This window comes from Osmia bicornis, chromosome 8 (assembly GCF_907164935.1).
Source record: "Osmia bicornis bicornis chromosome 8, iOsmBic2.1, whole genome shotgun sequence".
Taxonomy (NCBI): domain Eukaryota; kingdom Metazoa; phylum Arthropoda; class Insecta; order Hymenoptera; family Megachilidae; genus Osmia; species Osmia bicornis.
In genome coordinates this window covers 1,804,010-1,817,267 of record NC_060223.1, presented here as the reverse complement: position 1 = coordinate 1,817,267, position 13,258 = coordinate 1,804,010, and the positions used below count along the sequence as shown (strand labels likewise).

At 38.8% G+C, this 13,258-nt stretch overlaps 2 protein-coding genes across 2 annotated transcripts; both read left to right on the top strand.

Moving 5' to 3' along the window:
• The first annotated feature begins 9,623 nt into the window (after window positions 1-9,623).
• Window positions 9,624-10,549, top strand: LOC114881144. The gene is made up of 3 exons (XM_029197820.2): window positions 9,624-9,859; window positions 9,957-10,086; window positions 10,160-10,549. The coding sequence occupies exons 1-3, from the start codon at window positions 9,709-9,711 to the stop codon at window positions 10,464-10,466; spliced, it is 588 nt and encodes a 195-aa protein (XP_029053653.1). The 5' UTR covers window positions 9,624-9,708; the 3' UTR covers window positions 10,467-10,549.
• A 145-nt stretch (window positions 10,550-10,694) lies between these two features.
• Window positions 10,695-12,223, top strand: LOC114881143 (zinc finger HIT domain-containing protein 2). The gene is made up of 5 exons (XM_029197819.1): window positions 10,695-10,786; window positions 10,872-11,166; window positions 11,247-11,507; window positions 11,583-11,786; window positions 11,857-12,223. Exons 1-5 carry the CDS (start codon window positions 10,737-10,739, stop codon window positions 12,178-12,180), a joined length of 1,134 nt encoding a protein of 377 aa, XP_029053652.1. The 5' UTR covers window positions 10,695-10,736; the 3' UTR covers window positions 12,181-12,223.
• The last annotated feature ends 1,035 nt before the right edge of the window (window positions 12,224-13,258 follow it).

The following is a 13,258-nucleotide window of genomic DNA, read 5'->3' as shown; positions in this document are numbered from 1 at the left end:
CCGTACATTATACAATCCGCTAACACGGCTCATCTCCACTGTCGCTCTCGTCATTTAAACCTTCATTCGTATCGGTATTGCCTGACCACTCGCCTTTCCATAATCTCAGACGGTCCTTGGGCACCGTTTGCGGTCTTCCGGTTTTTCCAATTATCTCGTATCGATCATTAGTTAAAATTTTAGATACTACAAATGGCCCTACATACTTAAGTTTCAGTTTCGCACGCCTTATATCAGCTGGTTTTACAAAAACCGTATCACCCTCTTTATAAACTACGTTTACTCTGCGCTTTTTATCAAATCTACTATTCTGTTTTTGAGCATTTTCGGTCAACCTTTCTGATGCTAATTCTCTATCTTTAATAACGTCAATTGGATCATTCGTATCCGGCAATTCAGTTTCGGCAAGATCGGCGGTGGCCGTGCTTCGCTCCGCGCCAAACAATAAACGATACGAAGAAAACCCTGTTGTTTTCTGAACGGTTGTATTCAAAGAAAGCATTAATTTAGCTAATTTATTCGGCCATTCTGAAATTTTATTTATTTCCGCGGTAAGCAAGTTTATTACCGTCGAAACATACCGTTCGGCCTGCCCGTTAGCACGAGGTGCTCCTGTAGCAATAAAATGCAAGTCAATTCCATGTTTCTTAATAAATTGAACCAACGGTTTGAATGTAAAGTTAGTTGCTCGATCCATTACAACGACTCTAGGCGTACCAAATAATGTTAAGCGTTCTTTAAATACTTGTAGCATTTCCGGACCGGATAATGATTGTAATGGAACGAGTTGCACATATTTTGTAAAAGCATCTACGATGACTAGAATATGCTGGTATCCATCTTTCGACCGTTCATCTTAGGACCGTTCGTCCTACACAATCACAGTGTATCGTATAAAAGGGTATTGCTTTTTAGTTAATTGAATGCAACAGTCCTTGTTTCGGACCTGTGTGCCGTTTCGATACGATACAAGTAATACAGTGTTCAATGTACTTATTTACAAACTTGCGCATCTTTGGAAACCAATATTTCTGCATTATACAATCGTATGTTTTTTCAGGACCTACATGACAATTTTCGTCATGGTATAAACGCAATAAACCAATCCTACTGCCTTTTGGAACAAAACTACGATATACTGTTCGCCCGGATTCTCTTTGTATTTTCCTACACAAAATACCTTGTCGAACTTCGAAATCGCTACTCACAGTATCGTTCGTTTCTATACGTTCTATAATAGATTTCGTTTCCCCATCTTTTCGCTGAGCAACTTCTAACCATGAGCCTTCACAAATAGTGTTAACACGGTAGTCTTTAGGCGGATTTCGGCTTAAATAGTCCACATGTTCTACATATTTCCCTTTACGGTATTCTATTTCAAAATTATAATCTTGCAAAAAGATCCACCATCTTGCAACACGCGGTAACAGATCCTTTTTTGTACTCGTAGCTTTTATTACAATCCGTTATGATTTTGAATTTAATGCCCAACAAATATACGCGGAAGTGCCTCAGCACGTTTACAATTGCAAGCGTCTCCAACTCATAGGTGTGATAACGAGACTCCTCCGGTGTTGTGCGTCGGCTAAAATATGCTACTACCCTTGAATCACCGTTTACCTTCTGAAAAAGTATGGCCCCATAACCGATTGCACTTGCATCCGTATGCAATTCCGTTTCTCTTTCGGGGTTAAAGATTACGAGCAGAGGGTTCGAACTTAATTTCTCGAGAATGTAACACCGTGCCTTCTCTTGTTCTTCACCCCAATGCCATTGTTCGTTTTTCTTTGTCAGTTTAGTAATACATGCTGTTCGTACAGCGAATTCAGGAACAAACTTTCGGAAGTAGCTAGCTAAACCCATAAATTGCCTAACTTGTTTTATGTTGCATGGTACGGGCGACTCTAACAAAGCTCGGACTTTGTCTCTCCCTGGCCTAATACCCTCGGCAGAGACTTCCCTACCCAGATATTCAATCGTCTTTTGGAAAAATTTACATTTCTCGATGTTTATAGAGAACCCCGCGGTATCAAGTGCTTGCAATACTGTTTCTAAATGTTTTAATCCTTCCTCTATTGTTCGCGACGAAATAAGAACGTCGTCAATGTACACTAAAACTATCTTATTTCGTAAAGTTCCTAAAGCTGTGTTTATGGCTCTCTGAAAGACGGCGGGTGCGTTGGCCAGCCCAAATGGCATTCGTAAAAATTCGTAGTGACCATCCGGAGTCACAAAGACCGTCTTTTCTATGGAATCCTCGGCAATAGAAATCTGGTAAAAGCCAGATGTCATATCTAATATCGTGTAATATTCTCCCCGGCCCAAACTGTCAAGCTGGTCTTCTATCAAAGGTAATGGATACCGATCCTTGACGGTAATTCTATTAAGGACACGGAAATCGACACACATGCGATCTTTACCATTCTTTTTCTTCACAAGGATTATAGGGCTTGCAAACGGCGAAGCACTTTCGCGTATTATATTATTCGCTAATAAATCGTCAATTATCTCTCGTACCTTTTCGCGCTCAGCAATAGACAAACGGTAAGAGTGGTAATTAATTACCTTGTCTTCCTTGAGTTTGATTTTTAATTCGCCTGTACTCACGCATCGTACTTTATTCCCTGACGTAATCATATGGTTGTATCGGTCTAGCAGCTTTTCCACTTCTCCGCGTACCCCATCGTCGCCGACATCATAGGTGAAGCACTGCGGTGTTGAGTCTTCTTGAATTCCTTGCGGGACCAGCGAACACCGTTATAATTTCGTCACCCCTTCGGAATTTGTTAAAATTTGGATGCCCTGCGTCACAATGTTTTTCCCAATTATGACATCATAGGTCATAGTGTCTTCAGAAACCACGAGGAGATCGAGTTCAGCGGTCACTTCTTCGGTCTGGATCACAGTGGTTGTTTGGCCAACGGTGATCACAGCGGAACCGCGTAACCCTCTTACGATCGTTATGTAGGGGTCAATCTTACAATGAGCGCGTTTAGCTACCTGTTCTTTGATAAGCGAACAGATTGCGCCATTATCTACGAGACAACTTCGTACGACCATATCTTGTAAGATGATAGGAGTCAATTGGTGATCTAATGTAAAGCAGGCGTTGGCTTCAAGTTCGCCGTGACGGCTGTTTGTCTTTTTGGCACTCTTGTCCTCACGAGGCGTTCTCCGCTTCAACCAACATTCAGATTCTTCATGCCCTCTCTTAGAACAAAAAGTGCATGTAGGTATATTAGACCTTTTAACGGGGTCCTTTGGCAAGCTCTCTGTTTTCCGTTTCCTCGGGCAGTCGTGCTGTAAGTGTCCTGTCTCATTGCACTGATAACAACGTCTTCGCGGGATTTGATCACGACGCCTATACATTGCACCTTTACTGTCACTGTTCTTTTCCTTTCGCGGCACTTTTACAAAATTTGATATGCCACTGAGCAAATCCGCGGTTGTCGTATAGCGTGCATTCATGAGCGATTGGCGCACACTAGGGTCAGTCACGTGGCCTATCACAAGACTAATCAACTCGTGCGGTTTAAAAGAAATTTGCGTTTGTCCATAGTATTTTAGCTTATTTCGAACGTACTCAGAGTATGAAATTGCGGAATCGCTATTGTAATTCACAGCACGTGATAGTCTTTCGCACAATCGGTCCTCCGACACAAACACTAAACATAAATCCTCGCGGAACGTTGTCCACGTTCTCGGATTTCCTTCCCATCCCTTATACCACTTTTTGACAGCACCATGCAACGCATGGGTGGTCAAACTTAGTCTTTGCGAAACAGGAAGTTTATCAGTGATTTTTTCAACGATGTCACACCATTGGTTCGCGTCTTCACTAAGATCGGTACCACTGAAGTCTGGTATAGCATCCGCGGTTGCTTTATTACTCGTCGCGGACATGACAGTCGGTACCGCACCGGTCGCGACCGTTTCCATGAAAGGGCGGAAAAGTTCGTCAAAGGACGGCGAAGCAGATGTGCTCGGTTCACTCGCCATTGTCAACGTGAGTTTAGTAAAACTGAACGAATCCCACTTCTGATGTTAGATATAATTTCACGAGGTGTGTTCGATCGCGGTTCTGGGATAAGTGCCATGCCGACTCTCATGGTCCTCTTACCAGAAGATGCAAGATCTTCCCCACTCCGTGGCCAGATCCTTCTAGAACACCCTTATCTTTTTACACGTGCCATGCAGCACCATGACTTCGGGTCATCGGCCACACGCGCGTTCCTTCGAGGATCGGCGATAAAACTCTATCGCCGTTCCATAAACAAAACATCCGCGACTCTTAGAATTCGTCGCACCTCAAGTATCAACTACCGCCGGCCTAAGTCCGATGACAGACGTATGGCTCGGGGTATCGATAGCCTAAAGAATCCTGAGAAATCCTTGGAAAGCAGGTCAAAGCCCCAAATGCAATGACCCTGCCACGTGTCAACCCTTGCACACGTGCTGACGCTAACAGGTCCAATGAAATCCAGATCAGGACCCGACAGATTGTAGAAAGAACGTTCGATGTTTGGAAGCGCCGTTTTCCATGTCTGTCAAGGGGTCTAACAACGAAGTTATTATGTTCCACAACAACGGTAGTTGCATGTGCTGTGTTGCATAATTTAGCCCTAATTTTCAATGACATTCTTGTAGAAGAAGATGAAATTGAAAACCAAAATGAAGTCGGAGAAGAATTATTAGGAAACGTGGAAAATGTTAAAGGTATTGATGGATCTGCTACACGTGAAGCACTCATTGTCCGTATGTTTCATTGAGTAATTGTGTCAAACAAAATGTAATAAGGGGTTTTTTATGCCACAAGGCTTTTTCTCCTTATTTTATCTACCGAGCCAATAAATAATCATCAACAGTTCAAATTGGTTTAATTTATTTATTAAAATACCCTCATCCTCAGTCATATCACAAGCTATACCTTGAACCACGGGATTTCTCCATGTTAGAGATTTCGACGATACATTTTGAATCGGTACGGAGATGGGATATGGAAAAATAAAGCAGTAATTTTTTATTATAAATTCTTTTTTTATTCATTTCATAATAATAAAACATAAATAGTAATAATGATGATGATGATAAACTTAAAAAGATGTGGTGCAACATGAAATCTGCTCAACGATGCGCGATTATGAAAAAAAGACAATCTCGATTGGCAACAGGAGGAGGTCCTGGATGATGATAATAATAATAAAATAAATCAAGAAATAGCAGAAATCGTGCCAACGTTGATGAAAAATGCGCCGACTGTTTTGTCATCTAATTTCGCAAAGGAAGATTTGGCGAACAAACGTGATGCCATATTCCATGACGAATACATCTTCGACGATGTGATTGAAGTGGATGATAACAATCATTATAGTATAAACACCACTGAGGTAGCTAATTATATTGCAACCGCAATTAATGATGAGGGCCATGAGGAAGGTCATCATGCCATTAATAATGATTTCCCAGAATGCCAAAAGGATGAAATTGATGAAATCGTGGATCGCAGCGAGGACGACCAATCATTCCTGCCGCTCCAAAGATGGATTATGATGAAAGGAGGCTGAAATTGGAACGTATTAGAAAATTAGAAAATTTTATATGAATAAATTATTAAAAAGATAATTTTTCATATCTACAAAATATTTTTTATTATTCATGAACATTGTTCTTAATGTTTATTACCTTCCAGTTGTTTTAATTCTAATTCCGCTTTCTCTGCTGCTGCGGTTGCAGCGCGGATTTCTAACGCATATTTTGCTTTTAGAAATTCTGTTTCTAATTTGTTTTTAAATTCTTCGTGCCGTAGTTTTAAATCAGCTAATTCTTCCTCATTTTTCATGGTTCTTTTGATGCGTTCTAATTTCAATCTCTTCTCATCGTAATCCATCTTTGGAGGGGCGGAAATGGCTGTCTTGTGTACGCTGCAGCGTACTATCCACGATTTCATCAATTTCATCATTTCTCAATTGTAGGGAACGATTAACAATATCACAATGATCTTCTTCATGACCATCATCATTAATTTCGGTTTTAATATAACTAACTTCCTCAGTGGTATGTAATCATACTTTTTGCCTCTTTTTAGAGGTATCTGTGTATCGATGTTTTTGAGAACCTTCGATACGCAGAAACTTTTGACAATTAATTCTCAAGGAGTGAGTTTGAGTTTGGGAAATTATCAAAGGCGGAAAATGGGACGTTAGCAAGAAAATTAGACGTATTTAGAAAATGAAAATATGACACAATTTATTCTGTTGATGAGAACAGAAATTAGAACCAGGATGATTCCTGGCTTGTGTCGCCGGAAGAAAGGGATCTTCACCAATTTGGCCGACGAGTGCCGTGTCCTGTTCGGCAGTAGTCTTCTTCGACACCTGTTGTGGTCCATAACGACTTTTAAGCCCATCTTCTCCCCCTTACTGCCATCTCTTAATCCACCGACGCACAGTTGTGGAGCTACACCCCACCCTCTCAGGTATTTGCTGAGTAGTCCACCCCGTGTCCGAGTATAAGGTTGCTATTCTTATGCGTTGTGTATACGAAATTCTTTCACCCATATTCGACAGGTCGACTGATTGATTAATGTAGCTTCTGTTTTCGGGGATGGAAGGGGGGGGGGGATTAGAGAGAACGGTTCTTCCCAAGAAACAGAGAATTCTCGCGAGCCAATGGCACGCGCGCATTGTCTGCGTTTTACTGTTTTTATGCGACGTAGTTATGCATTTATTGGTCGTCGAAAGAGTGACACGTGCAAGCACGAAGCATCTCGAACGATTTTGCTTCCGTTATCATGTTTTGTTTGTTCGACACTGTTCTACTAGGTTCTAGTCCAGGCCTGGCCAACACGCGGCCCGCCACGTTAAATTGTGCGGCCCGCTGGGCGATTTTACATTTCTATTGAAATTTTTGTTTCTCATTGTATGTATACAAAAAATATTAAATAAATGAAAATTTTCATGTGTCACTGTTATAATGCGCAAGTACGACTACGAACTCCAGTTCTATATTTGATATACACGAACGTCAAATATTACTGAAAGAATCTGTTTCATTAGGCAACCATCGATAACGTTCATCTGTCATTTGAATGCAGTTATGAACGAATGAATTCTTTTGTCTCCGTGAACAGCGAATTAGGAGTTCTCGGAACCAACAGTTCGTTATTCTTTGCTGCGCAAACACCAAAAAACCACTACGCACACGCTCGGTTCCGTTTTATTACATTTTTTAAAAGCATGTTTACCTAAAGTACGGCCCACTGTAACGTTATGCACCATCAAAGTGGCCCGTGAAACCATTTGAGTTGGCCAGGCCTGTTCTAATCGTTCCATTGAATATTAATTGTGTTTTGGAAGTTATTAATATTTTACAGCAGGCCTGTCCAAGTAGGGGAATCCACTCCTGAAACACATGTTTTTTTTCCCTTTCCACCGCTGCTCCTTCAAGCAAGGTGGGACGGTTCCGACTACCATCTCTCCGAGGAGACAGTACCGCCGTTAGGAAATATGCTTGGGGCGCTTAGCGTTAAAAATATGACTCACGGTGCTGTGCTAGGGTTGTTTTGATTTTATTTTTTCCTTATAAGCGTCCCAAGCATATTTCCTAACGGCGGTACTGTCTCCTCGGAGAGATGGTAGTCGGAACCGTTCCACCTTGCTTGAAGGAGCAGCGGTGGAAAGGGAAAAAAAACATGTGTTTCAGGAGTGGATTCCCCTACTTGGACAGGCCTGTTTTACAGTATACAGGGAGTCATGTAACGTATTTTCACCCTCCTAGATGGTGGTAGGGGGGGTGATTCTGAACAACTTTTTCCTTTGCGAAAAAGTGGTTTGAAGCTTCCTTTTTGAATTATTAAGCAAAAACACTGACCAATCCGAGCGCATATAACGCGCGGGCTCAGGGACAGCAGCGTCGGCTACGAAGCGGGGCTTGACGTAGGTCACGAACGAACGGCTCAGCACCCCGTTAGTATAGCACCATAAAAAAATTGAACTAGTTAAACATTTTTTGTTGTTGTTCAAAATGAATACGGAATCTTGTTCCGCTACAAGTGGCCCAAAAACTGACGCAAACGTCCACCCGGAGCCATCTGTCGCCGAGCCCGAAGGCCTCAGCCCACCAGTCACCGCAGGATGTCCGTCAGCCCCATCGACCCCTATCACCGGTATATCGAAGATCGATAATCGATCCATCCCGTGCCAGAAGAGGCCCCCCCTTCCTAGTCCCACCCCCTCCCCAAAAATATCCCGCCAATTAGCCTCAGGCACCTTAGAGAGCGTTACAGAGATTTTTAGTAGAGAGTGATAGAGTGAGATTAAGAAAGCGAGTTGATTGTAGAGAATGTGGGTGGCGAATAAGGCGTTTTGGTGAGCCCTTCATATTATCAAAATTTGTATTGTGAGTTTTGGCAACGACCCCCTTCTCGTTTCTACCCCGTTCTATTGTTGTTAATCTACGCGTAACGTATTGAACCCCGTGAGGACCCATCCCAACCCTGCAACCTCCCTTCCCCCACTATTCCTCCTCGCGTACTCCCCCACGAAGCTGTACGGACGCAAGTGCCCGAATCCCCTTTATTGTGAACTCCCAATACCCCTTTCCCTTTTTCGGATTTTGATCGCCACGATAAGTGGCTGACGCCCAATGACAAATTTGTATCGCGTAAAGCCCCTCCCTAGTATAGAGTGAACCCCCGAAAGGGTCACAACATACACTTCATGCAAGAAGTATTATTATGTATACTTAGTGTATTAATACCATGTTAATGGTTTTATGCATATATTGTATATGTAAACTGAATACTTACAATTTTCTTCTTTTTCTTCTTTTCATTTGCATCCAGGTGTCTTATTGCTCTATTTTAATAGAGGTAGCCTCTGACACTGCAATAAATATTTTCATTAACAATTATTTACATATGCTATAAAAAGTATACATAAAAGTTATTACCAAGTAAGTTCAGTGTTGGAACTGCTGATGTTGTTAATCTTTTCCTCATGAAGTATTTTTCTTTAAAGTAGCTACTACAGATCACCCGGAATTTCAGTTTTCAGGTGGAAGCATTGACTTTGGGTTGTCACATACTTCCACCCACTGTGCCATCCTCTTCTTATCCTTTCTCTCTTAGGGGAAGGAGAACATCCTGCTCTTTTCGTTAATACGCCCTCTGATGATGCATATTTTCTTCCTCTTTCTTTAAAGATACATTTTAATAATTAAAATTAAATATATTACTAAAATAGCAATGTAAACAGTTATGTTTTCAGTAACAACCTCCTGTTGCTGCATCTCATCAGCAGACGTTATTGAAAAACCTAGAAAAACTTTAAAAAATATCTTTTTCAATAATAATAATAGCAATAGTAATAATAATAGTAATAATTATAATAATGGAATTCACGAACCTGGAAATTCAGTCACCTACGCTGCCACCATGTGCAACCATGTGCGCCATATTTCTTTTGTCTCTTTAAATTTTGAAACAATTGAAAAACGCGGCGACAAATTTCGCGGGAACATGACGTCACGATATCTTTAGTTGTGTGTTAAAATCAGTGATACAAGCTATGCATGTAGAAAAGCGACATCAGCGCTGCCTGGAAGTCCGGGGGTCAGTTAAAATTTGCATCAAGAGTGGAGCTTGGAGCAGCTTGGAGGGCCTGCGGACACTATGATGCATTCTGTACATACAGTATCAAATTATTTAAAATGACTGTGAAAAAAAACAGGAATGATTTTAGTAGTTCTGAAGATGAAGAATTACAAAATGCATTAAAAGAAGCGACAGATCATAAATTGTTTGAAAATACTAGTCTTTGCAAAAAGAAGTCTGAAACTTTTAAAAACACTTATGAGCAAAGTAAGTGTCATAACCTTACTTTTACTTGCTGTATGTATTAGCTTTTTACTCTTTATTATATAATTTAATTAATATCTTTTATTCATAAATAAAATAGAACAAAGTAAAAATCCTGCTAAAAGCCTAAGAAAAAATGTGGAGGAGAAACAGAATGAATTTTCAAATTTTGGTGTGACTCCAACATTTCAAAATTATGTTGCAAAGAAACTGAATGAAATACTACAGAAGTACATTATTTTCAATAATATTGCGTTTATATTGAATACTCATAATATGTATAATAACAATCTCTTTTTTTAGCTCTGTTGATGACAACAACAAAGTTGAAGATGATGTTATAAATGAGAAAGGAAATGATTTGGGTATTAAATTGCTTAATTCCTCCATTACATATATAGTAACTGAAAAAGAAGTTGAAAAATCTCAGAAAAGGAAAATCGAAACCACCATAGATGATGAAGAAAATTATATAAAATGCAAAGAGGTTGCTGTAGATCCTGAATGGATATTATCAAAAGTAGAAACTAAAGCTTGGACAAATAAACGAAAAGAACCTGAATTCCAATATAAGAGACTGAAGAGTGGTATTTTAGTGGAAAAATCTTAGTTCTAGATTAGCTTTTGCATTTATTCATTTCAAACCTACTTGTAAAGCATAAAAATAAATGATTTTGTATATAAGACCCGAAATTTTAAAGTATAATATGTTTCTTCTATATATGAATTTATAATCAGATTGAAAATTATTGTATATCGTACTCTTACGAAGAATACGACGTAAAAAACGTACTCTGTGTTTGAAATCTGTTATACTGATACATAAATAAATATTCATGGTTTTTACGTTTAAAATTTTAAATACATTTATAGCAGAATAATGAACAATCCAGGAACAAGTGCAACGAATCCAGATAACATTTGTAAATTGTACGTTTTATGATCCTAACCTCAAAATTTGTGTTAATAAACAGTATACAATTAAATATCAAATAGTATTTTACTCTGATTTTAGGTGTAACACTCGTCCTCGTTTATATACTTGTCCAAGATGTGAAATAGGATATTGTAGTACTGATTGTTATAAATCAGAACCTCATTTAGAATGTTCAGAGAGTTTTTATAAACAGTGTATACAAGAAGAATTAAAATCTCAAGAAAATGATCCAGAAAGTAGAAAGAAAATGCTTGAAATTCTTAAAAGGGTACACGAGCAGGATTTAAGAAACACTAATTTCTTAGCAAGTGATGAAGAAGAAGAAGGAGAAGGAGAAGAGCTAAATGAACAACTGGATTCAGATGATGAAGACGTAGAAAAAAAACTATATTTATGCTAATCAAATATTTCTTTCTTAAATTCTGTTTAATACATTCTATTGGTTGTTTCCAGGTACCAGATTTAGGAAAAAGACTACATGAAGTAAATTTGGATAATGCGGATGAAGTATGGTCTGCATTAACTGACGCTGAGAGACAAGAATTTGAAGCTTTAGTAAAAAATGGTGAAATCGAGAAATTATTACCTCAGTGGATTCCATGGTGGACATACCATGTTAAAAGGAAACTTGTTCAAGATATAGATCAGCAAGATGATGAACAAACAAAGCAATGTCCTTCCATAGTAGATGTTCCAATATTTAATGAATTACAGGTAATATACAAAATGAGTTTTTCAAATAGAATAATTTCATCATAAATAATGGAAATAATGTTTCATCTATTGTAGAAAGCTTCTTCAAAAATTAATTATAACATAATGAACGTAATATATGCATATGCATACATAGCAAATTATTATAATGGGGATTATTTAAGTTGTCCAATAGAAGCTACAATTGTCTTTCTTGACCTTTGTAATAACATAAAACTGAATACAGTTTATGAAACAGCAGAATCAGCAATAGCTTCTATTGTTCACAATATCATCAGTGTAAGTAATCTGGTGGTTAAAATTTTCGATATGTATTGATTAAAGATTAAAAACGTTATTATTGTTTTAGTGTGATTGGTTACCACATGATGAACAAACTTTATCGGCCGTTCAAAAAGCTGGGAATTTAATAATGCAAGGACCAGATCAGAAAAACAAATATCTCTATATTGCTGTTGCCCTTTCTGAGTTATACAGATTATTTACAGCAACTAAAGAATCAATATCCAAACATACAAATAAAAATGAGAACAAAGAATTTTCAATAAAATTTGCGCAAAGATATAATATAAATAATGTAAATTTGTCAAAGAAAGTTTTGCTTTTATACTGTAAAAAATTAGAATACTACTTATCATGGACTAAAAGTTGCCATGTAAAGATGTGCACATGAATAGTTTATAGTTGAAATAAATATAAATTTTGATAAATAAAAATTCTATGTCGAAAATTCATTGAAAATTATAAAAAGACCGGTCAAGTGTTAAAAACGAATTTTTGATTTCGTTGATTTAAATGATTTACAGTTCTCTTCAATACCAAACGGCGCGGTTAAACTTTACTTTAGGGGACAGTAAATTTTATTGGGTACGGATTCCATCACTAGCTGTATTTAAATTACTCATAAAATTGATACAATAGAAGTAATAAGCAAATGTATGGGCTGTACTCTCTCTCTCTAAGATAAATATAAACTTAACTAACTCGGATAATATCAAATTTACGGTTTGACTAAACGACTAAACCCACTAAAATGGTCGGTACCTGCTACCTGCAGCTGTCAACACCGTTCATTGGGCAAGAAGCCAATATGGCGTCGCAGTAACGTAGCAAATGCACTAAAAGTATCAAACTTTACACGCTCATAAGTTTTAAATCGCTGTTTTTTGACAGTTAAAACCTGCATTTTTGGATTCTACGCATCGAAAACTATTAGACTGAGGAGAAAAAAGTGGATAATTTTGTGTCTGCTAAAGTAAAGTTCAGCCAACGGGGTTATTATACAAAAAAAGCGCTACCAATTTGAACTTCGACTTCGAGAAATCGATATCTCAAATAAAGAGAGGAGATCCGATTTACAGGAAGCATGTGTTGCGTGTCCGTTCGCGGTATATAGGGATTTTCGGGGATTTAGGCGCAGGTAAGGTGATTCGTGGAGCGCGGAGGCGCTCCGCTCGCAAGGCGCTAAAATAAAACAAATAAACTATCTTTCACAGTTGAATACGATTTTAATTCCCAGAATTTAATCAAACTGTTTCAAAATATGCGTGTTGATTTGCAGCGTGAGAACAACTTTGCTAAATGAGCGACAAAATTATTCTGAATGTTCTACGCTTGGCGGAGGAGATCTTCGCGCGTCGTCAGTCGATTCCCCTTCCTTGATAGATCCTGGATCCTCCCTCAGGATCATCCCTCGTCCAATGGTGGAGGAGTCCACTCCGTCCTGCGTAGGCCCCTTCTCCTGGCCATGG